This window comes from Opisthocomus hoazin, chromosome 6, assembly GCF_030867145.1.
Source record: "Opisthocomus hoazin isolate bOpiHoa1 chromosome 6, bOpiHoa1.hap1, whole genome shotgun sequence".
NCBI classification, from domain to species: Eukaryota; Metazoa; Chordata; class Aves; order Opisthocomiformes; family Opisthocomidae; genus Opisthocomus; species Opisthocomus hoazin.
In genome coordinates this window covers 54,846,229-54,870,175 of record NC_134419.1, presented here as the reverse complement: position 1 = coordinate 54,870,175, position 23,947 = coordinate 54,846,229, and the positions used below count along the sequence as shown (strand labels likewise).

The 23,947-nt window shown below is 51.3% G+C and overlaps 1 protein-coding gene across 3 annotated transcripts; it reads left to right on the top strand.

Moving 5' to 3' along the window:
* Positions 1-116: 116 nt before the first annotated feature.
* On the top strand, positions 117-20,847 carry DNAJB12 (DnaJ heat shock protein family (Hsp40) member B12). Of its 3 annotated transcripts, none has more exons than XM_075423185.1 (9): positions 117-288; positions 3,844-4,018; positions 5,490-5,635; positions 9,584-9,769; positions 11,752-11,831; positions 12,991-13,100; positions 16,152-16,324; positions 17,350-17,495; positions 18,856-20,847. In XM_075423185.1, exons 1-8 carry the CDS (start codon positions 156-158, stop codon positions 17,469-17,471), a joined length of 1,125 nt encoding a protein of 374 aa, XP_075279300.1. In that variant the 5' UTR covers positions 117-155; the 3' UTR covers positions 17,472-17,495; positions 18,856-20,847. The 3 variants fall into 3 exon arrangements, with proteins under 3 accessions (XP_075279300.1, XP_075279298.1, XP_075279299.1); XM_075423183.1 differs by having other exon boundaries at positions 132-288; positions 17,350-17,501; XM_075423184.1 differs by lacking the exon at positions 117-288 and adding an exon at positions 1,025-3,228.
* Positions 20,848-23,947: the final 3,100 nt, after the last annotated feature.

The window sequence follows — 23,947 nt, the reverse complement described above, 5'->3', positions numbered from 1 at the left end:
GCAGGGACGCGGCCGGTTGGCGCTCCCGGGCCCTCCGGCGGGGGGAAGGCGGCGAGGGGCCCCGCCCCCCCACGGCCCCGCCTCGCCGGGGGGCGGGGCGCCCTGACGCCATCAGGCCGCGCGCGGCCACGCCCCCCCGCCCGGCCGCCGCCGCCATGGAGTCGAATAGGGATGAGGCGGAGCGGTGCATCGGGATCGCCCTGGCCGCCGCCAAGGCCAACCAGCCCGACAAGGCCCGCCGCTTCCTGGAGAAGGCGCAGCGCTTGTACCCCTCGCCACGGGTCCAGGGTGAGCGCCGGGGCGGAGGGGGGGGGGGGGGCGGGGGAGCGGGGCCTGCGCCTCTGCCGCCGCGCCGGACGTCTGACCCGCACCGCGCATGCGCCGCGCGCGGGGCACGCCGGGCAGGCGAGTCCGCCGGGGCGGGGCGGGGGGCGCGTGGCCGCTCCCGGCGGGATCCGCGGCGGCCCCACCGCCATGGGGGGTCGGCCCGGGGCGGGCGGTGGCCTGTGGGGTTCCGCCTTCCCCAGGGCGGGGGGGCTGCGGCCGGCCCCGCGGCCTTCAGCCGTTAGCGCGGGCGGGCGAGCGAGAAGCGGCCCCCCCAGAGAGGAGGGCGGGCGGGGCAGAGCGCCGGGGGTCTGGCACCGCACCGAGTTCCCGCTACGTTCGTGCCCGCACCCGCGGGCGGGCGGCGGGGCCGCGGGCGCGGCGGCCGGTGGGAGCGCGGCTGCGGGGCCGTGCGGGAGGGCAGGGGCCTGGCAGGGCGGCGCGGGAGCTTCCGGAGGGGCTGCGGAGGGATCCTCCCTTGCCTGTCCTCCCCTTTCCTGCTGCCCTCCGCCCGCGGGTCACCGCAGCACGGCTGCCGCCTCTCAACGCGCGAAGAACGAGCTCCCTTCTCGGGGACCTCCCGCCGGTCCCGTGGGTTTTGAGGAGCGGCCCCGCTTCCTGGAAGCTTTGTGGCGTCCGTAACCGATGTGCCACAAAAGCGGCTGGGAAGTGGTGCACAGCAGCAGCCGAACACGGTTCTTTCTCCGTGTGCTCTTGCACTGCAGAGGTTTGTGCAAAGGGCTGTAGATTTTTTTTTTCCCCTGCCTTTTTTACTTCACCAGACCTTATCGGAGCTTTGCTTCTTCAGCTGTGATTTGGAGCTTGGTGCGACGGAGAACCCAGGGCTTCCTGTGATCCCCTCTGGCTGCACAAGGCCTCTTCCCGTTCCCTCAAACACAGTGCATCGGCCTGTCGTACGCTTGGTGTGGTTTCCCTTCCCGTTCAGAATTTATACTTTTGTGAAATTACTGGGTGGGAGAAGTGACTTCTGGAGGAAAAAGCATGGCATAGTGCACAGAGAGGCCCACCCCGACAAGGACTGCTCTTCCTGAGGAGCTCTGCCAGGGCGTGCACCAGAAGAGCAGATCTGGAGGACAGCAAGCGCCAGTTTGCAGTGTCCGGCAGTCACGCTTTGCCCTAATACTGTGGCCTGGAAAGCCAGAATAAAAGCTGGCATACGTACTGTTAGAGAGCTGGAGCACGGGGCAGGAAAGCCGAGGAAAAGGGGGCAGCAGGACAGTTTAATGTCAAATGCTAATGTCAGTGTGCTAATTTGTGGCCAGACCCAGCCAAGCTGCTGGTAGAAGTTTCACATCTAAGCTGCTGCCCAAAGACCCTTCACTCGATGTCCTGCCAGCTGCTCGCCCGTGCACTTTGAGTCCGTGGTTGGGAAATGCTGCTAAGGATCCCGCAGTTACACGGTGATCACTGAGTCCGTACGTAGTTCCTGTTCCCCTGGGAAATCTTTCTCATGCGTCACATCGGGTTTGGCAACAATCAGCAACGTGGACCTTGCGCAGCCGGCGCTTCAGACTCTGACCCTGGCTGGGTCCTGCAGGTGTCGTCACAGGATCAGCAAAGGGTTTTGCAAGGGGATTTCAGCAAAAATCTCCTACGTAAACGCAGCCGGGCACACTGGTATAGACGAAGTCCTGCTGGTCACCTTTAAGCAGGAGTTGTGGAAAAAATAACAGAAGTCGAGCAGATGTTGGCTAATAAATGAGGAAAAGTGATCCATAGCACATGCTTGGTGGGGAGCTGAGCTGACAGAACTGAAAACTAATCCAGCAGTCTCCGCTTCAGTAGTTCATGAAACTGCGCTGTGCTGTGAATGCCACCAGCGTGGCTTGGGCTGCAGAAGGAAAGGGACTGGGGCTGTAGAGCAAAACAGGACTGAGCTGTGGCTGTACGTGGACTGCTGAGGTTGGTTTTGGGAGCTGCGCTACCAAAAGTCTCTTGGGAAGCTGTAGGGAACAGAGCCCAGAACAGCAAGAGGGGGGTGAAACTAAGTTTAAAAGAGCTTGGCAGTTTGCTCTAGGTTTGGAAGAACAAAAGCAAAGACTGTAATTTTGTGAATGCTTTAGTGGTGTAAATGTGAGGATTTATTTTTCTGAAAGCCAAAATCCGTGAAGGCCCCAAGCTCAAAATCTCATCCATTGAGTTAGCACTTGTTAGCTCACTGTCATTTTTATCCTTCCTCCTGTTAACAGTTGCGTGTATTGGCTGTTGGATTACCGAGCGGTTTTTTCTTGCCCCTGCAAGCTCTGCGGGGCAGATAGGATATCTTGGCTCGTCTCTTGGCCTGCAAGCGTTGTTTGTGCTTGCATAAAGAACGTGATACCCCCATGGTGCAAGGTCTGTAACATGCAATCTGCAGGAGGAGATGAAACGTCCTTCTCGGTTCTAGGCTCTGGATAAAGGACTGCAAGCTCGTCAAGTTACTGATGCCTTTGTAAATAATATTGTCTGGTTTTAATCGTATTACGTGTGTGTATTCTTTTAATGGGGATGCAATATATAAACTTCAGAAACTACAGGCACAAGGAGATCGGTCTGATATTTGGTTAAAACAAGGCAGAAATCGTTTTGAAAGCTGGTGTTATCCAGCCACCAGGGAAGTGCATGAAGGAAAGATACTTCTGTGCTTGGAGGAGCCTCACTTGGTTTCAGAGTGTTGTCACCCGTGCTGTTAGGCCAGGCCTGAATGTTTGTCCCCTCTTGGCTGAAGAGGATGGAGAATAGTGTCTGCACCTTGCGAGGAGGCGGCGACAGTCCACAACGGTTTACCCAATACACACATGCACCCCACTTAAGAGAAGGGAAACTGAATGTATGCAATTCATATTTGGTAAACGAGAGAGAAGATGGTTATTGCAGCTTCTTCTACACACATGGAATACGTAGGTAAGACAGCAGAAGAGAACAAAGCACCCTTCTGACTCGCATGTGGTGGGTTCTGTCAGTGGTGCCAGCAATCAGTGCTGCAGTTCTCTGTCCCCAAAATGGGTGCGTCCCTGTGGGACTGGCATCCCACGGTGTTATTTTCTAAGCTCTCTAAAGATAGGTCATTGTCACATAATTTACCCAGCACAGTAGACTCTCAAAGACAGGAGATAAAGAAGAATACTATGCTTTATAATGTGCTAACAATCAAATGTGGAAATGCTTCGCTGTAAGGAGGCACCTGGGAAAAAAAAGGCAGAAGGCAAGGATGCAGCGCTTTGGTAATCCCTTGTGGCTCCCGGACTGTCCGGCTGGGCAGGCCTGAGGTTTTGGTGGAGGTTGCGTGCATAGGGAGAAGCAGGCAATGTCCACAGCAGTAGGCCTCACATCTGGGCAAGAAGCAGCAGGAGCTCAAGGGTTGGGTGAAAAGGTGAGGATCTTTCTGACAAAGGGTGGGGGGTCTTAGAGCAGTGGCAGAGATTAAGAGGGCTCTCTTTATGGGAGAGTGGGAAGGGCAAGATGAGCTTGGCAGTTTCTTAACGTCTTTTTTTTTTAAAAATCTTTTTCTCATTTCAGTTCTGCTTGAATCACTCAACAAGAATGAGCAATCGGCCAATGGCCAGTCCCAATCCAGGGAGTCCACAAACCCCCAGTTCAAGAAAACAGGCGGAGAATTCCCGTCAGCCAACGGAGAGGCTGGTGGGGAGGCTCCCAAGGGCTACACTCAGGACCAGGTGGATGCAGTGAAGAGGTGTGTACGCAGCTCTCCCATGGTTTCAACTCTCGGTTTGAGTTTATCGTGCGATACCAGTCTGCTTTTCAGAATGTTTTAAAGGTGTAATGATGGACCATGAAGGAGGAAGGGAGGAAGGAGTAGGCAGAGTTGGACAACAGTTCACATTCTGTGCCGTGTAAGGAGATCTGGTCAGCTTTCAACCGTATCGAGTGTTTTTTAATTCACTAGGTGTTAAAAATGATATGTAGGAGTATTTATAGCTATAGCAGCCCTGGGAGGCAGCTGGGTCGGGTCTGTGAGGGGTGAGATTTTCCCCCAAAGGCATGTGCAATGGCTAGAGCTGTAGGCACACAGGCCTCTTCCTGCCTGAGGTCCGAAGAGGCTTTTTGGATGCATTCATCTCATGGACTTCACATTAATGTTTGCTTTAGTGTTACTCAGTAATGCTGTGAAAAATCCCATGTGCTCCTGAGATCCTGTAGGTGGAAGTCGTGGCTCACAGCTTGTAGTGGGCAGCCCTCCTGCTCTACGCTTTGCTGTCATAGCAAGTGACAGGGCACGTCCTTGTCCCTCTCTCCTGATGATATGCTGCTCATGGTCTCTCTTAGAGCTGGATAAAGTAGAAATCCACTGCAGGACACTTCACTCTGTTGGCACGATATACTTCTATAGCTCCTGCTGGAAAGTCCCAGGACATGTTTGTCCAGTCACCTGTTTTCCAAACCCTGTTGCCAGTGGTTCTTTCTACCATTTGCAAATACTGGAAGTTGAAGGACTGAACTGCAGGCACAGTCACTTGGTAAACTTTCTTTAAGGTTATGGGCGTGGTCTGAATTGTGCAAGAAGTGCTCTGGCTAAGGGACCTGCAGGGATGCTTGTTACGTCATCCATTTCTCCAAAAACCCAGCGTGCTGTGTTCTGCCTCAATGAGGTCATGTGAGAAAGAGAAGCCATCGCTGGGCTGTGAGTGTACCCAGAACGAGCTGGGCTACGCGCACAGGCCTGGGCAGCTCCCTTGTTCTTCCTCTAGCATTCAGCTGCTGTTATTTTTAGGTCTGTGAATTAACTAAGTGTGAGGGGTTGGAGGGGAAGCCAATAGTCCAGCCATCCTTCAGATCCTGGCCTGCCGTTTGTAGTCCCGCCCAAATAGCCTCCAAAACGTGAGCATGATGAATCTGAAGTTTATTTGCCAATCACATTCCTTTGCGGGTGATATCACTGCCTGAGGAGAGGCCCAGCTGCCTCTACTGGCTCGACTTGTTCTGTGAGCGTGTTTACGTGCTAGTAATGCAGGCACAGCGGGAACCAGTCTGTGAAAAAAATTGGGTCACCCTCAGAGGAATTAGAGCTGAGTAAACCAGAGTTCAGTGAACAGCATTGATCGAAACTGTGGTGTGTGAGAAGTTGCAGAGTTGACATATTCAAAGCAAAGTGGTTTTCACAGCTGAAACTAACTGCCCGTGTTTTCTCCCCTCTCTACTGGCAGGGTAAAGCAATGCAAAGATTACTATGAAATTCTGGGAGTAAACAGAGAAGCTTCTGATGAGGACCTCAAAAAGGCTTACCGGAAACTTGCACTGAAGTTTCACCCAGATAAGAACCACGCACCAGGGGCTACAGAGGCATTTAAAGGTAAAGAACATTTCCTCCAGCTTTGTGATTTGCCCTCGACTGTCAGGTGATGGTGCTGAGCTGGGCTAGCAAGGGGTCTTAAAAGCAACCTCACGAGTCAGGTAGAGTGAAATAAAGATCTTCTTTGTAAAGTTGTCTCTCTTCCCAGCTGGTTGTATTATGAACAAAGTATAAGCTTAAAATAATAAGCACAGGTTGGTGCAGGTAGGATTCACCTCTGCTTGTCGGACAAGGAGAAGCCTTCCTTCCCTTTCTGCTAACAGCCCTTCCTGTGTGTGGCTCCAGCCTCCTGCCACGCTGCTCAGGAGGAAATTCCCTCTGGATGTTAACCATCCTTTTTTTTGGAGAGATGCAGGATGATTCACATAGCAGGGAGAAGCTGCAAGTCCTGCAGCCGTCCAGCACAGGGCAAGTGCTGAGGTGCACCCCTATCTAATGACAAGTCCAGTAGAAACCCAGTAAGTGGGTCAGGGCAATCCCAAACCACCAGTACAGACTGGGCGGAGAGTGGCTTGAGAGCAGCCCTGAGGAGAAGGACTTGGGGGTACTGGTGGATGAGAAGCTCAACATGAGCCAGCAGTGTGCGCTTGCAGCCCAGAAAGCCAGTCGTGTCCTGGGCTGCATCAAGAGAAGCGTGGCCAGTGGGTCAAGGGAGGGGATTCTGCCCTTTTACTCCGCTCTTGTGAGACCCCCACCTGGAGTCCTGCGTCCAGCTCTGGAGCCCCCAACATAAGCACATGGATGTGTTGGAGCAGGTCCAGAGGAGGGCCACGAAGATGTTCAGAGGGCTGGACTACCTCTCCTATGAGGACAGGCTGAGGGAGTTGGGGCTGTTCAGCCTGGAGAAGAGAAGGCTCCGGGGTGACCTTAGAGCAGGCTTCCGGTACCTGAAGGGGGCCTACAGGAAGGATGGAGAGGGACTTTTCACAAGGGTGTGTAGCGATAGGACAAGAGGGAATGGCTGTAAACTAAAAGAGTGCAGATTTAGATTAGATATTAGGAAGAAATTCTTCACCATGAGGGTGGTGAAACACTGGCACAGGTTGCCCAGAGAAGCTGTGGATGCCCCCTCCCTGGAAGTGTTCAGGGCCGGGTTGGATGGAGCTCTGAGCAACATGGTTTAGTGGAAGATGTCCCTGCTCATGGCAGGGGGATTGGAACCAGGTGATCTTTAAGGTCCCTTCCAACCCAGACCATTCTATGATTCTAAATTGTGCAGCACCAGACGTAGCCGTTGCGTTCACAAATCCCTCAAGAGAAACATTGTGGGGCAGGCCCAATGGCAGGAAACTCTTCTTCAGAAGTGGTACTTACACTCTTCCAGTCACTGAGCATTTCAGGCAGATCGTAAGCCCTCAGTTTTCTAAGCAAGCACTCAGCACCTGACCATGGTGAAAGGCTGCAGATGGAATCGTTGGATAGAAACCCCAGGTGAAAATTTCTAGGGTGAAACTGCCCTGGCCATACAACTGAGCCCAGCCAGAACTCAAAAAAAGTCACCAGGAGCTTCAGTTCTGCTGTAGAGAGCCCGATTCTCAGGGCCTGTCTACAAATGCAGCAGGGGTGTTTCCTGGGTAATAAGATGCCTTAAAACTGGAGTAATTTTCAGAGAGAAATGCTGTTGCTTAGAGCATATAACCTCATTTTCCCTTGCAAGCTGTGGAAGTTTGATTACTATCATTGAGCTAGAGGCAGAACTTCATAATGCCAGTTGTACACTACTGGTTTCACAGTGTTAAGCTGTTTAAATAGTGTGGTCTGATTCTGGGCATGTTGGGAGTGAAATGCATGAGACTTCTGCTGGAGCGGGGAGCAGGGCTGGCCTGGTGTGAGTGTGCTGATACAGTGTTCGGGCAAGCTTCTAGCAGACATGAATTCAGCAGTAAAAGTCTTATGTAAGGTTTGTTCAAGTCTTTTAAGACTTAAATCCACAACTGATAAGTGTGTTGCTGTTAGCAAATAATGAGCTGACCCCCAGCTACTTGGGAGAGCCCTGTTTAGTACGGGGGGCAGATTAAAGAGGGAGCATTTGCAGACAGCTATCTACACCACATGTGCAGTAAGCCGCTGTTCGATAGTTTATCCTTCAATCCTTGCTAAGTGGCGAAAGGCAGGTTTCTTCACCTGTAATCTTAAATAATGATGTTTGCCAAAGGCTTTGACGGGAGTTACGTGCCAGAAGTCGTGCGTTAAGCAAGGTGCCCTTTATCCTCCATGGCAGAGCTATCTGCTCTCAGATTATCTCTCCTCCAAGCCTTGCCCTGTTGGCTCCTCCATCCTTCAGCCCCCAAGCTGAGCTCCTAGTTTGCAGGGCTCGCTAAAACCCAGCTGTTAGGTTCCAGAGGGTGAACAGGGAAATGTACACTGCTATGAAGGTTTTAGTTAATTTTTTCTTACGTTGATGTATTAGCTGAAGTCTTGGCATTCATCTTCCTGGTGACAGCTGATAAAGTTTTTCGTCTTGTGCTAAGACCTTGTCTCAGTCTGTAGTTGCAGTTGGCTGCAGTCTGTCTTGTAGCAGATTTGCATCACTACCTTTGGCTGACGTTGAAATAAGAGTTGAACCTGACTACTTTGAGGCACAATCCTGATTTGGAATGAGGTGTTTCTTGGGCTTTGTCAGCAGAAAGTCAGACAATGAACAGAACCCTGAACCACTCCGTTTGCGTTGCTTAACTGAACAGTTTGAAAAAACAAGCTGATATGGTCCGAATCAGTCCTTGTCATCCAGCTTCCTTGCCTGGTTGTAGAAATGTTTGCTCTGTGTGCACTAATTATAACCAAGGAGGGGAACAAGTGTACTGACGTTACGCTCTCCACACTCCAAATCTCTAGTCCAAGAAGAAACGGTACACCTTGATCTGACTACAGGGAAAATGTTGAATCTTCGAGTTAATCTCCTCCAAACGGCATATATCTCCCTTTTCTGTCTCTTCTGCCTCTGCCTTTTATACACCAGTGAACTACTGCCATGAACGTTTTTGCCTCCTTGCGACACAGGGAGGAGAGGGGATAGGCTCTGCAGTCACGTAGGAAGGCTCTTGGGGAGGCTGGTGCAGAGGGGAAGTGGTTAGCTGGAACGTGCAGAGAGAGAAGTACAGAAATAGGAGGGTGGCAGGCAGACGTGCTGGTAGAAAGCCTCAAACATGCTGAGGTTGGAAGGAGAGTGACCTGGGAAACTGGCGGGGGGTTAGTTCCAGTACATTTCCACCGTCACAGGCACTGGTTAACAGTCTTGGTAATTATGCACCTTACTTCTGGCATCTGGAAATTTTGAAACTTGTAGGTGACAGACACCACTTCTGGCCTAGGTTTCCTTACTAGCTTTTATGGGACGTTTTAAAGTCTCTTTCAGTGATCCAGCCCGTGTTTAAATTCCTTGCAGGTCTGGTTTTAGGCTATGATATTGAATTCCCTTAATGCCACTTTTGAATAAAAATTGTCAGCTAAAATTGTACTTTCCTATAGAGTTGCTTACGGCTGAAGAATTTGGGCATTAGCTGTTCAAAAGAAATAACAAGTTTAATTAAGTGAAACGTGTAGCTGGACTAGATGACCCACAGAGGTCCCTTCCAACCCCGATCATTGTGTGTATGTGTGTGTGTGTGTGCTACCAGTGTTTCCTTTGCAATTCATGATTTCATTCATCTGAGAGGATTTCTTTAGGGACATATACTGAATTCGTACCACTCATATCATAAGTTCTTCATCTGAATTAATTAAGGCCTGCTTCATTGAGTCTCTTGGTGTGGTTTCCTTCTGTGTGTGTTTGCCAGAGAAACGTGCCAGGTGCTCGTGCTGCGCCGCTGAAGTGGCCTGTTGAAGGGACGTGGGTAGCTGAGAGTCTCATTCATGCTGTGAGAAAAGCAAGTCCTGGCAGTTTGCAGGGCTAAATGTATTATGTCCAGAAGAAAGAAACTAATTGCTTCCTTATTGTCAATATTTCAGCCATTGGTAATGCATATGCAGTATTGAGCAACCCAGAGAAGAGGAAGCAATATGACCAGTTTGGAGACGAGAAACTCAACCCTGCTCGGCATGGACACAGTCACTCAGACTTCCACCGCGGGTTTGAGGCAGACATCTCCCCTGAGGACCTCTTCAACATGTTTTTTGGTGGTGGTTTTCCTTCTAGTAAGCACGTTAAACCTTAATCTCTTGAATGGGACCCAGTCCTTTTGACAGAGCAACAGTGCAGTAGTGATTTATTTGGCCGTGCAAGGATTTCTGAGTTTGATGAGAGAGAGTTCTCCTTCACACATGACCTAAACACCTAGAGTTTTCTAAATTGTTCAGATGGGTACTTGGAGAACTCAGCATCCAGCAAGTAATACCATCAGAGCTGGACTTCTTCCCAGCTTCAGGTATTTGTTTGCATGCTGGCAACATTAGCTGTTACTAGGTTGGGTTGAATGTTAGAACAAAAAATGACTTGTTTAAAGGCTAGTTGTAAAAATAATCCTGTTTTGAAGAAGGCTTTTCTGCCTGGTGGTTTTGGAAGTTAAATCTTCTCATCAGAACAAACTATGTTAACGCCTGAGCCTTGTTCTTGACCTGTATCTGCTCTGCCATGCAGCTGGAGCAGTTTCTCTGAGATCAGTGTCCACTTGCCTCTTTCAACTGTGTCCCATAAAAAAGAGGAAAGTGTTATTTCTAGAGTATAATTTAAACCTCTTGAATTGAAAATTAAGTCTGTATCCTGTCTATCCACAGTGTTGATGATAGCTTGGGTAGCAGGAAAGAACCGAGTGACTGTTCCTTCACTTGATCAGATCAAAAAGACACAGATTTAATAGAAGGATGAGGGTATTTTAGAAGACCGCCTTGTATTTGCTCTAGTCATATTTGGCTGGCAGTGGAGGCAGTGGTTATTTGATCCCTGTGCACCAACTTGGAAAAACAAGTATTTTTGTTTCAGTTGAGAAGATTTACTCTGGTAGCTCTTTCCTATCTGGTGTGTAAGAATTAACACACTAACATCAAGTACTTGCAAAAACATCTTGAAGCCTTTTGCAGCATTCATGTTCTGCCTGTCAGAGAGGTAAAGCTACTCCAGTAAAAACAGAGTGTTGTAGTTTGCTATTTTAGCTTGGTCTATTTTTCCTTTCCTCACTGTCCCAAGAGAATTCAGGACTGCTTTCTCAGCTGGTCTCCCTTTTCAGCTGTAGTTTTGATGTTTAAAACAAGACATGGAAGAGCTCTGTTTTTAGGGTGGAAAAACTACCAAAATCAGTTCCTTTTTGTACTTGGTTTTAATTTAAATTAATTAGAAGCAAGAAGTCTTGTGTGAGGTATTTTCTCTGCATAGCTGCTTTGAGCAGGAGGTTGGACCTCCTGAGAACACTTCCAACCTGTATTTTCATATGATCCCACAAAATCTATACGTGGATCTCCATGCCCACCACCAGTTCACCTTCAGACATATCTGCTACGTACACCTTAGGAATACTCCTTTTACAGCTGTGGCTTACATAACTCATTTTGTAAACGTTGGCTTCAGGTGATGAATAGATTTTTTTTACATATATAAATTCTTCTGTCAGTCTTCTGTGGTGTCTTCTTCGCCCTAAAGCTACAGCCATCCTGTCAAGACAGCATGATGGAGGAGACCATGTGGCCCACTGACCAAAACCATGGACATGCACCTTGTGCACTGGCACATAGGCAGGGATCTCGGGAATAGCCCAAATCTGTCAAATCACCGTTTCCCTGAGACATCCCCGCTCCAGCCTGGAAGCAGCCCAGCTGGACAGATGTGCTGTTCTTCCAGCTCTGATCTGGCTGGCATGCTGCTGGCTGCGTGCAGCAGGCTGAACTGAGAGCGGTAGTAATGGCAGACCAGATAGAAGTGTGAGCACAGCGTGGTTTGCTTTACAACATCTATGTCCTATATCTTTGCCGAGTGTGGCCTGAACCACAGAAACAGATCAAGCCCATTGTGACAATGTTCAAAGTTAAAATTCCTGAATTTGCTGTCAGCACCCAGTCTGCTTTTTCCTGCTGTGTTTTTATAGGTGAGGCCAACATGGAACATGGCCACCTTTTGGTGGTTCCTTCCTGGCCAGCCAGCACCGTGTTACTCTGAATTTTGTGTAACAGTTTTCTTTTGCCCATAGGTAACGTTCACGTATACAGCAATGGCAGGATGCGATATACCTACCATCAGAGGCAGGACAGACGAGAACATCAGGGTGACGTAAGTGGAGAACAGGCTGGGGGGCTGGGAGTCTAAAGGTTTTTCCGATACATGAATTGCGAACTTGCTGGTGTGGCCGTCTTGTGAAACAGTCCTGCTTGTTTCCACCCCCCTGAACAGAAAGCTGGACTCGTGGGAAGTGAGCTGCCTTCAGAACATGCACCAAGCTGCAGTTTAATTTACTGGTGGTTGTTCTTTCGGTACTCTCGTAGCTGTCGTACAGTGGGGAAAACGCTGATGTGTCTTGAAACAGTGCCGCCTTGAAATAAGGTTGCACCGGTAAAGTGTACCTGTCTTTACCACAGAATAAGCATTTCCTTTCTGATTTAATTCTGTAATTTCAAAAGGTAAATCCACTTTTCAGCTAATATGGCTACGCGTGCCTCCTGCCCTCAGGAACTCATTCTCCCTTTTATTCCAGTATTGAAGCTGCAGTGTTTCTGATCTGTGATGTTTAATTAATCAAGAAAGACACTTCATAGCATAAGCTATTTTTATGCTTTCCCATCACAGACAATCTAAGTAGACCTCCAGCGCTCCAAGTCCTCTGGTCTAAAGAAGTGAGAATGAGGGACTTCATATTTAAGAGACCCAAGTTATGTATTGAAGATTATAATTTTCTGAGGATAGCCGATTATGTGTTTTTGTAAAACAAACAAACAAACAAACAACAAGAACTTCTTGAATATTTTTTTCTCAAGCTTAAAGGGGAAAGTGTACTCTGCTGGAACTGGAGGGAGCTCAGGAGGTGAGGTAGAGGGGGAATTACTTTCATCTGATGCCGAAGAGGGGAGGAGGCTTCATATAAAACCAGCTGGCTCACTAGCACAAGCAGGACAGAAACCTGCTCTAGAAAAACAAAATGTGGGCATGAGGCTTTTGAAATTCACTCACAAGGTTCCCCCTGTCAGTCCCCTCTGCCCTTTGTCACATCCAGAGAAGGGGCAGTGGGTTTGGACCATCAGAGTCACGCTGCCCTTTCTGGAGGGGAACTTCTGGGTTCCCTCTAGTTATTTTGGGGTGCCTCCTAAGCCAAATGCCTGTGAAAAGCAGGACAATCCCAGTTGTGTTAGGGCTGGGAGGGAGGGAGAGCGATGCTATTTGATCCGTGCGTGTAAGTGTATGGGCGGCCCTCCACTGTGTGTTTCTGTTCCTGCAGGGTGGCCTTGGGTTGTTTGTCCAGCTGATGCCTATCCTCATCCTGATCATTGTGTCTGCCCTCAGCCAGATGATGGTCTCCAGCCCACCCTACAGTTTGAGCCAGAGGCCGTTAGTACCCGTTACTCTAAAACTTACCCAGCTGGGGCGGGGGTTGGGTTCTGGAGGGCAGGGTGGTGTGAAGGGGTAAGGGTCTAGATTCTCTGGTTTTCCTGTCTTTATCTTATCGCACCGTTGCTCTTGCTGCCAGGTGTCTCACACATTGGTGAAGGCCTCCTGGTTCTCAAACAGGTCTCCAGGTGGGAGGTATGGGAGAGGGTGCTCGTTTGCGTAAGGGAGGATGTTCTTTGACAGGGACCTTCTGCAGCCCATACCCATAGCTGGATGTGTCTGTCCTAGAAATGGACAGACGAAATGATTTTGAGAGACAGTAGCCCAGCACCAAGATCCCATGTGCACAGTGAATTGAGATGGGGTATGAAAGCCAGATCGGTTCCTCACGGAATCCTCAGTTTACACCTAGTACAAAGCAACAGGGGAAAAGAAGAAGGAGTAAAAGACACTCCTGTAGAGTAAAAGACACTCCCAGAGAAAGCCCCTATTTTTAAATTCTAATCTTGCCATGAAGTAGCTATGGCCAGACCTATACTATGTGAAAGTGAAGCTGTTTCATTCTAGATCCTGTGGAAATGCCCTGATCTGCTCACTTGGCTGACAAATGAAATGAGTCTATTCTTACTCACTTCGAATTGCCAGCAAAGAAGGGGAAAACAGGCTTGATTTCTGGCTGCTTGCATCATTCTTGAGTGGAAGTTCCTTACGTGTTTTTAAAGAGGGTAGACTTGGTTACAGCCAGTGGGCCCTGTTTAGTATCACAGATGACAACATGGGTCATTGATGGTCTTAAATACTATAAAACCCAGATTAGCTTTCGGGTCCAAGGTAAAGACTATGACATTAGTGCTTGGAACCAAAAGATGGAGCGGTTTTGAAGACAGCATAGTTAAGGGTTAATCTGAGAGGCTAAAGAGTATTGGGATGTGATTTCTGCAGTTGACATTAGGACTCTAAAATAAAGCGTTATATATGTATACCAGTTTGTTTTGTTCTGGTGAAGAGGCAGTTTATGGGGTCACAGCAAGTTCAGTGGAGGGCAGTTTTTACGTGGGCAGGGATTTTTGTCCAGCCTTGTCGGCTGTCAGAGGAGAGCCATCCCTGAGCCTGGGGCGTTTCTCTGCTGCTCGATTTCCCGGCCCCCATGCTGTCCTTGTCGGTGCGTGCCCGGGTAGCACCAAGCAAACCCATTTTCTAGTTTGGATTTGGACCGGAGCAGCAAATGAGCTGATTCAGTCCTCCGTCATCCTTCCTGAGTGAGCGAGGCGCTTCGGGTGAAACCTGCTGGGGAGGGCAGGCGTGCTGTTCCGGCAGGCGGTGCTGCTGGCCCGCAGCCGGGCCCCGTGGGCTGCCCGATGTGAAGGGAGATGCCGCCCTTGGCTGTGGTTTGGCAGAAAGCTGGAGCTCGCCGTGCTGAGCTTGGTGAGCGGAGGGCAAGAAGCTTTTGAACCTGGTGAGGTTTTCACGGCACATGGAGATTTTAATGCCACTTTTTGATAGTGAAGCTGTCGCTGAGAAAGGCGGAGCCCTGAAGAGCCATTTGTCACTCCGTTGCCTCTGTAAATCTCTTCCAAAAACTGGCTGAGTGCTCAAAGACCTGTCTAGTGGTGGGCCTGTCTGTGCCACCCTGCCCTTCAGTAACACCTCACCGAATGTGCCTGCCTTAATTGCATGTCTGACTTCAGGTGGCAGGTGTCTTGCACCAGGTCCTTATTTTCATGCTTTACACTCAAGCATGCTGCTGGAGCTCTGCGAGCTGAAATACTGCTCCTTTGAGGGCACGCTTTGTAGGCTTCATAGTTCATCTTTACACAGAAGAGGAATGTGAACTTTGGGAGAGCTCAGGGCTCTGTCTTGACAGGTAAAATAGTGAGCTGAGCTTCCAGACCGCATCTCTGCCAGCAGGCGCTGCCGGAGAGGTGTTAGCCTTTGTCTCGAAACATGCCAGGAGAGCTTTTTTGGTCACGTTCAGTCTATCCAGTTACCCACCAGTCGTCCGTGAGTGCTGGACCTTGGTGAAACGTGCAGGAGTCTTTGAATCGCTCCTGTAAACCGTGATAACAGACTGAAGGGCGAGCCGGATGAGTTAATGTTTATACCTGGCTTAGGAACCAGGCTCGCTTTCAATGCAGCAGCCAGCTGGTATTTGTTATGGGAAAGTTTGGGCACATCTCCAGATGGAGCTGTTCCCGATGAGTCCAGCGTTTGGGCACAGGTCCGGTGTTACAGCTTGCAAACATGCCCTAGTGAGTATCTAGGTTTGCTGGAGTGTCGAGGAAAATAAGTACAGGGCTCTGTCTGAAGTGCAAATCCACAGGGGCAGGGTGGGAAGAGACTTCCTTCTAGAAAGTGCTTTCTGTACTTTTTGGTGCAGGCTGGAGTGCAGAGCGGGTCTGATTCCTTGCAGCAGCAACAGTGTTCGTGGCAGCATGTGATGCGGCAGAGGAAGCTGACGCTCCTGGGGCTAGCAGCTGTCTGAGCAGAGGGGACTGGGCTTGACCGACGGGCAGCCTTGCTGAGCAAGGCGGGGTTGCTGGGGAGCTGCGGCAGCCAGCCCCTGCTCTGCCTTCACCTCGGCTCTGCCATGCTCCTCTGCGCAGGCGCCGTTCTGCCTCGCTGGCTGCTCTCACCCTGCACCGCACAGGCATCGGCCTCCGAGCTTTGTAACCATCCTTGGGGCTCACCGCCAAAAACAGATGATGGTGTTGTCAGCAAGGAAATTGCAGAGAGGTTTAATTAGTGCTGAAAATTCTAATGAATACTTTATTTTAAGTGGGTTTAGGCCTTGGGCAATCTGCCTGAGAGTTATGACTGTATTCAGAGCTCTGCCCACCTAGCTAGAGGCCTGGTAGGTTTTCTCTCACTGTGCTGGCGTTTCATTTCCACCAGAAATGGTTCTCCTTTCCAAACCTTCAAATGTGTGATGCATAGGAGTGATGCACGTTTTCAGCGGTTTGGTATCGTGGCATGTTGTGCCTTATAAAGAGCTGGGAACTTTTTACTCTGCCCTTGAACCCTACACTGTTCTGACTCTTCTCTCTGCACTAGGTCTGTGGGTCACATACACAGGAGAGTGACAGAGCACTTGAAAGTTGTCTACTACGTATCTGAGAACTTTGCAGATGAATACACGGGCACAAACCTGAAAAATGTTGAAAGGAGCGTGGAGGACGACTATATTGCAAACCTTCGAAATAACTGCTGGAAGGAGAAGCAGCAGAGTAAGTAGTGTGGGGTCAGGAGCGGAGAGTCGTGACTGCTGCGTGAGGCTGGCTTCAGAAAGGTCTTTTATTGGGGACTGAGTTATGCTCAAGTTACATTTTAACGTGGTGCGAGCACATTTCCTGTGTTGGTGGCGCTTTTTTTCTGTCTGTGACTTTGTGACAAATCCAGTATGTGGGGGTTTTTTGTTTTGTTTTGTTTTTTAATGCTGCTGTAGAACTGGTCAAACAGGAGTTGTGCCCCAGAGGTTCGCTGCAGTGTCAGTAGGATATCTGTGATTTCCAGTGCAGGGGGGAGGTTGCAGCCCTCTCATTTTCAGGAGGCCCCCGATAGCTCTGTGTAACATTTCAGACTGTGTCTGAAAGTCTGCTGCCCGTGGCGTCCTCCATCCTGCACCCTGTCCCTGCTCAGAAGGCTGTGGTGGCAGCACTGACATCGCCTTGCCTGCTGCTGACAGCACCCAGAGCTAGGAGGGCTGGCCACCCAGCCAGACAGCGTCAGAGATGATGTGGCCATCTGGGCTGGCAGCGGAGTGCGGCGAGGGCAGCAAGCTGCTTGCCGAGTCCCAGGGGTGAGCCGACTTCTCTGCCCGCCCCTTCCCACAGGTGATGGTCACAGCTCTCAGAGCAGTGACTGGCGTAGGGTTTGAGTGCCTGGGGTGCAGGAGGGGCTGTTCGAGCCCCCAGTGGTGCCAAGTGAGGCCGATGCACCGAGCTTCTGCATGTCTTCTTCCCCGTGCTGCTGGGGTAGCCTTTGTGTAGGCTGCCTCCTGTGCCTCCTGGGACCGGAGGCAGGTCCCATCAGGTTCCTAAGGCTTTCCCTGGGATGCATAAGCTGTCGGCAGACGTTACGCCCATCCTGCCCTAAAGGGCAGAGGGCATTTCCTCAGCCTCATCCTGCGCTTCAGCTAGCCGTGGAGAACTGGAGGTGCCTCCTGTTCCCAGCAGAGCCTGTGATGGGACATGGCCTGGCGGGTGGGTCTCTGCCACATCACGTCTGTAACGCTGGCTGTTTCCCTTTGCAGAGGAAGGCTTGTTGTACCGGGCGCGCTACTTTGGAGACTCGGATCTCTACCAGCGAGCACAGAAGATGGGCACCCCCAGCTGTAGCAGACTGTCAGACGTTCAAGCCTCCCTGCACGGATAGTCGCTGCCTGCCCGCTCAGCAGAGGTCTGAGTACGAGCTGGTGACGCTTCCCCTGGCAGCGGAGCAGGGCACAATAGTGCTTTTCACACTTAGTTAAATCTCTTTGAGGGACAGGTCTTCACGAGTCTCCTCTGGATGCACACACGTCACGGGGGGCAGCACCCCTCTCCATCAAGTGTACACACTTGTTAACTGGGAAACTGATTTTGTTTAGTTTGCATGTCGGGACCCTTGGCTCTCTCCAAGCTCCCTGTTTTCTCTGCCGCTGTCAGGGTTGGGTCTTTAGGAACAGAGCAAAAGCCCCGCGCATGTTGGCAACTCAGCTGAGGTCTTGTCAACTGCGCATTCGATACAGCGGCTGTGCGCGTCTCGGCTGGTTGGAGGCTTTTTACCAGCCGTGGCAGCCAGCCACTACGTTGTAATGAACCCTTCTTTGGTTGCTTTATTGTCTGCTTTACTGGAAAAGCTGTTATCCCCTGGCACTCGAAGCCATATGATGACAGGGAACGGATGCCTACCAAGCAGATGTTCGTTGCGCCCCCCGTTGCCTTCCCGTGACGCTCAAGGAGAACGAAGCCAATGGCCGGAGCTCACAGCAGGCTGTAGAAGTACCTTACTGCATTAAACTGGGAATCAAAGTAAAAGCAGCTGAGGGGGAGTCTGGAAAACTCAGGGGCTGGAGAGCCGGAATTAAGGCGAGCCCAGATAGCACACGTGAGACCGGGTGTGCTGGGTTGCGGGAGACCTGCCCAAAAATAATGAAAAAAATTGGCACAGAGTTTGTAGCCCTTTTTCTGCTTAAATATCTGGGCTGATTTCACCTACCAGATACTGCTGGGATGGCTGTAAAACGTACGGGTCCCTCCTACCACAGAATTATGTGAAAACGGGCTTTCTGTAGAAAACAAATCGGAGGTGAAGGTTGCGCCCAGTGTTACTTGTGCGGACACCATTTAGGCTTGCAGAGACTTCTTGCGGACGCTGGATGTCCAGCTGCCCGATTTGCATGACAAGTAAGGAGGTTTAGCAGGGGAGGTTTTGTTTTTTATTTTCCTTGGCAGAGGGAGCGTGTCTCAAAGTTTGGCCTTTAAAGCAAACCCTCTGGGTTGCGTTCAGCCTTTTTTCAAGTGTATCCTGGTTTTGGAACCATTCTTATCTTGAGTCGCCCGCTTTCTTGTTTTCATAACTGCGCCTCTTCTTTCACGATAGACTGGCATTAATTACCTGCTTTTCTTTAATTCTCTCTCTGTACCCACGGTCTGAAAAGTGAGCTGCTCTGAGGCAGGGGGCCCGCTGCCTGTGATGGGGCTGGGGGGAAGGAAGGGGGAGGGACGGTGACGTGCGCTTGTTCGGCGACTGACACACTACTGCTTGTTGTTCCCAGACTCTTGAAATGCCTGAAGACTTTTGGTGAAGTGCACTGAGCCGAGGTGACAGACTTGATATTTAAAAGAATCAAACCGTATCTTAAAAATGGAATTGGAGAATTAGCAACGCACAACTGCCCTCTTTCTTCTCTCTGCCTGTCTCCGCCATGCGACCTCCGTCTCAGGCAGCGATTAGGACAGGAAATCAAGCTGCCCGTCTTCCCCCTTCCCTTCCGACACCGCTAGTGTGCGACAGTCTCGTTGCTCCTGGGATCCCACAACCCCGAGAACAGACACAGAGCGTGTAGAATAACACGAACTAATCGCAGAAGCCATGAAGCAGAAGGAGACCCTTTGTGACTGCGCTGGTCACTGCCAACGGAGAGAGAAATTGGACAATTTAGTGATCAAAGAAAACTTTAAAAAAAAGGAAATATAATCTATTTAGAATTAATTTATAGCTGTATATATGTTGTACTTTTAAACTATGCAGGGGTTGGATGATTAAATTATTTTGTTTTCTGCCCGGTTTGGTAAACAGGGAAGCGGGAAGTCTCTTCCCAGGGTGTCTCGCTCTGCAGCGCTTTCCTGCCTGACACACTAAAGCAAGGATCACCTTGCAGTTACTGTATTTTGCTTTCTGGAGGACAGCGGTGTTCTGTGGCTTGGGATGTCAATACCTGCCTTTCGGGTTTTAATAAAAGAAATTCCAAATCTGTAGGGGGTAGCAAAGAAATTGGGGAAGCTGTCCAGATTCGTGGGGTGGTTTTGCAGCGCTGGCAGAAGCTGCAGCGGGTCAGCTGAGCCGCGGCGTCGCACTCGGTGACGGGAAGGATTGTCCTGGATGGTTTTTGTTCATCAGTCGTTGGGTTTATTTGTGCACGTAACTTCTTTTTTTTTTGCAGTGTCTGCTTTAGTTGTGCATCATAATCAGCGTGCGGCGTTCGTTCTGTAGAGAGGGCTTTCCACGAGCCGTCTCCCTTTGTTGGGGGTTTTTTTGTGCGTCCTACACTTGGGGTTCCTCACCCACTGGCACTTCCGTTCGCAAGGTGGCCATGGCCTTGACACCCTGTCTCTGACATTTCCTAGAGGAGACCTGTAAAATACTGCTAATTCAGAAGAAACAGAGATTTCTATTGCTTCTGTTGAAAGAAGTTTTGCAGGGGGAGATGGGAGGGCGCGCCTGACCTCTTCTCCTCAGCCCCCGCCTGAGCTCTGCAGCGCGTCTCTCCCCTTGCCAGCGCTGGGCAGGACCGGCGTTAGGGCAGCGGGAGGGCGCACGAGGACGGCTCGTCTCTTCACAGCAAAGCTGGCACGAGCGGAGCTACCTCCCATGGAATAAACTGGATTTTTATTTTCTTTTGGTACCCTGCAGTTCATTTTTGTCTAAAGACATTTCCGTTGAGCACTGTGCCCCGACACCCTCGGGGGAATGAGTCAAAAGGGCTGCGGCTCCCAGGTGGGGTGGCAGGGGCTGGAGGAGGCGAGGGGTAAGGTGGTTTTATTTCTTTATTGTTAGGAATCCATATGGTCTATCTTCAGCTACTTATTTATTTTGCAAAATATCATCCCTCCCATTAACTGCAAGCCTTATCAGCCCACAGCCACCATGACTCGGACCTGATTTTAAGGTGTTTTGTTTTTCTTTTTTTGTGTTTTTTTTTTTTTAATGATTCCACCCCCTTTGGAAGGAATTGGGTGGAAGTATGGCATTTGGAAATAGCTCTTAGTAGAGGCACAGGCTAGCTGGCCTGAAGAGATCACAGGAAGGGGCTTAAATAAAAAAAAACATTTGCAAAAGGTGCTGGGTGTCTTGCACAACGACCTTCCTTGCCCAGAGCCTGCCAGCCAAAACCTTTTGATTATTTTTTTGCAAGCAGATCCCCATGGATAACAGGGAGTGAGGAGGCATAGATCCTAATGGATGCTCACAGAGGCTGTATCTCTTAATTTAGAATTAATTGTACAATTGTACATCTATAAATAAATGTTTATAACGTGAAACGTTCCAGCTGTGTTGGTGTCCTGCAGATCCTTGCGCCAGCCGGATCCAGTCCTCCTGCACACAGCCTTCCTCGCCTCTGCGCCGGCGCTCGGTGGATGGAATTCGGCGTCCTTGCTGTCCCGGCAAGCCCCAGCAGCCGAGAGCTCCAGCGCTGCGGGAGAGGGAGGGACCGGGAGAAGATGGCGAGGAGGTGATGCCCCCCCGAGGTAGTCGTGGACGCTGGCAAGGTGATGGCGAACGCTCAGCGGGATGTCTTTGCTTCAGACTGGTTCCACTGGGGTACTCCCAGCAGCATGCCTATGGCCGAGCTCTTTTGGGGGCTGCGCTATTGTCACCATCCTGGCAGCGGTGGCCTGCTGTTTGAAGGTGCCCTGTGGATGGCTCCCTGTCGGGGAGGTCGGTGGGCAGGAGGGCTCAGGCTGCTGTTGTCCTGGGCAGAAACACTGGCTCAGATGGGCTTCCCGATGGTGGCGGCTCAGAAACTGCCACCTGCTGCCCCGAAACAGGGAGGACCACCTGCCCCCGGGGTCGAATTTGGGGTCCATGCTCCCAAATGGGTCTCTTTTTCCAAAATCCCCCCTCCCCAGGGCAGCAAAAGGCTTTTCCTGTAGCGCCTGGGGCAGGCTTGACCCCACCGGCACTCCCCTCCTCCTCCCCAGCCCCACGCACCAAAGGGCTGGAGATTTGGGGGGATTCCCCTCTCTTTTCCTTTTTTATTCCTCCTCTTTCAGAGGCCAGAGGTCACGTCACTTCCATTTCCCCTCGGCGCCACGTTCCCGCAGCAGCGGTGAGTCAGCCCCGCCAGCCTCTCGCAACGCCTGTGCCTTCAGGCCAGCTGGGAGAGTCCGGCACCAACCAATGCCACCACCGGGCACAACCCCCCGGTGCCACCGGCACGGACCCCGCTCCGCTTTTTTTTTTTTTTTTTTTTAATTCTGGAGTCAGAACCACGCCCCACTTTCTGGGGTGGTTTTTCTGCATTTCAGGTCATTCCTAGCCCGGTGCCATGGGTGATGCTCTGCGTTTTGGTGTGCTGGTCCCTGCCTACTCACCAAAGGTGCGGGCAACCTGGGCTGCCCATTAGCTCCTTCCTCACCCAGCCGCTCATTAACCTGAGCTTCTAATTGGGGCAGCAGCCAGGAGGGAGGCAGCAGGGGAAGGCAGGTGCCCCACGAGCATCATCCTCTGGCAGGTGGGTAGCGAACATGGCCCCACTTCTGGCCACCGTCATGTTTGGCAGCAAAGTATGGGGGTTTGTTATTACCCTGGGGTTTAAAGCCTCATTTGCCTTCTTCCTGCCGGTGCCCCAAACCCCTGCCTTTCCCCGCCACCACGATGGCACTCCGCAGCGCCAGGCCAGTGCTGGTGCCACACAGAGCCCCGCTACTGCCTCCCAGGCCCCAAAATATCCCTCTGCCCGGCCCCCCCACCCCAGGAGAGGCTAAATACGGCCTCACTGGAAGTGCCTGGCACCTCGCTGGGAGCTGCCAAACCCTGGGGACCTTGATAGCCCCCCGAAATCTGTCACGGAAAGGCCATTTCGCCTAAAACAGAAGCAAAGCTTCACCTGCCATTGCCCGTGGCTGGAGCTGTGCCCGGGGTGCCGGGTGACCACTGCGCATTTTGGGGACACGTGGACCCGCACAAAGGGTTTTGCTGGGCACCCCCCCCAGCGAAGAGGCTGTCCTGTTGCTCTGCATTTGTTTTTGTGAGGTTTGGTGGGGTTTTGTTTTTGTTTTCTCAGCATTTTCTGCAAAGCCCTGATTACTCCTTGTAGTAGTAATAATAATTTAAAAGCATGTGATGCAGAGTCCCCCACCCATCCCCGGGGACAAGCCGAGGCCGTGCTGCTGCTGGCAGCACAGCAAGACACGGGGTGATCCCCTCCGCGTGCTTAGCAGCTCGATACTTAAAAACACATATATTTACGGAGCTATATATATCCCTTGAAGACACGGCATGTCTCAGCAGGGGATGCCGGCACAGGCTGTGCTGCCGGTGTCGCTGCCATCACTGCGCTGTAAATCTCTCACCGCAGCTGGGCAGCAACATGCCATTTCCATCCCGTGCTGGCGGTGCCAAAACCTGCTCCTTTTGCCATTTTTCAAAAAAGCTTTGAGTTTGGAGTTTCCTTTCCAGCTGCCTTGGCATCTCCTGGGCGGGTTTGGTGGTGGTTTTGCAACTGGACAAGCCGGCAGGGCACAACGTCACCTGGCACAGGGACACCCCTCGCGTGGCAGGGGGATGCTCCAGCACATGACCCTCTGAGAAACACCTCACTCCTCAAAATTTTAGGAGGAACCCCCCGCCCCTCGCACCGTGTGGGTCCGTGAAGGTGCTGCACCCACCCAGCCCTGCCTGTTGCTCCCATTGCTGCTAGGTGGTATTTACATGGGTGAGCAACCTCAGCTTGAAATACTCCAGCTGTGGGGCTGCCCTTTTCGGAAACAACTTCTTTGGTGACAATTTTCATTAAAAAGTCAGTGTCTGTCCACGGGGGTGAGGCAAGAACTAAACAAACCAACAGCAGCTCAAGCCAGAATAAACTCATATTTGAATGGAAATTTTTTTTTTTTTTTGAGCTAGTTTTACCCCCCACACCTTCCGCCAGGCTCTTCATTTGCCAAGCAGCTTAATTACACTTTAGTGAAAGCCTTTTCTCCGAGTGGCTCTAATTGCAGGCTTGGGTAATTGGTCTCCTTTTGGCAGCATGCTTTTGGAGTGGGGAGCACTGCCCCTGGCAGGTGTGACCCCCCCGGCCCCCTCCCTCACCATTTTAGCCAATCCTTCCGGCTCTCTGCCCAAAGTCCCCATCACTCCCCAGCAAAGAGCAGCAGCCCCTCGCCAGGGCTCCCTCTCCAGGGGTCTGACAGGCACCCGGCTGGCTCAGGGGCCTGACTCAGCCCCCCCTGAGTCACAGCCCCGTGGCCTGCAGGTAGGAGCAGGGGGATTTCCCCCCCATTCCCAAAACCTTCCGCTCCCACTGCTGGGGCCACCCTGCCAGTAAAAGGTTTCCCACAGATGCCAGCAGGAATTTTGGACCTCTGGGGAAGTGGCTGCATCATCCCTCTCCAGCCCCCAGGTGACAACAGGGAGACAGCAGA

What these genes read in the sequence shown, in the direction of transcription:
- DNAJB12 (XM_075423185.1), top strand. Translation starts at nt 156, where the DNA reads ATGGAGTCGAATAGGGATGAGGCGGAGCGGTGCATCGGGATCGCCCTG. An exon ending in TACAGTTTGAGCCAGAGGCC is followed by an intron (nt 13,101 to 16,151) that starts GTTAGTACCCGT and finishes TCTCTGCACTAG; the next exon opens with GTCTGTGGGTCACATACACA. An exon ending in CTGGAAGGAGAAGCAGCAGA is followed by an intron (nt 16,325 to 17,349) that starts GTAAGTAGTGTG and finishes TTCCCTTTGCAG; the next exon opens with AGGAAGGCTTGTTGTACCGG.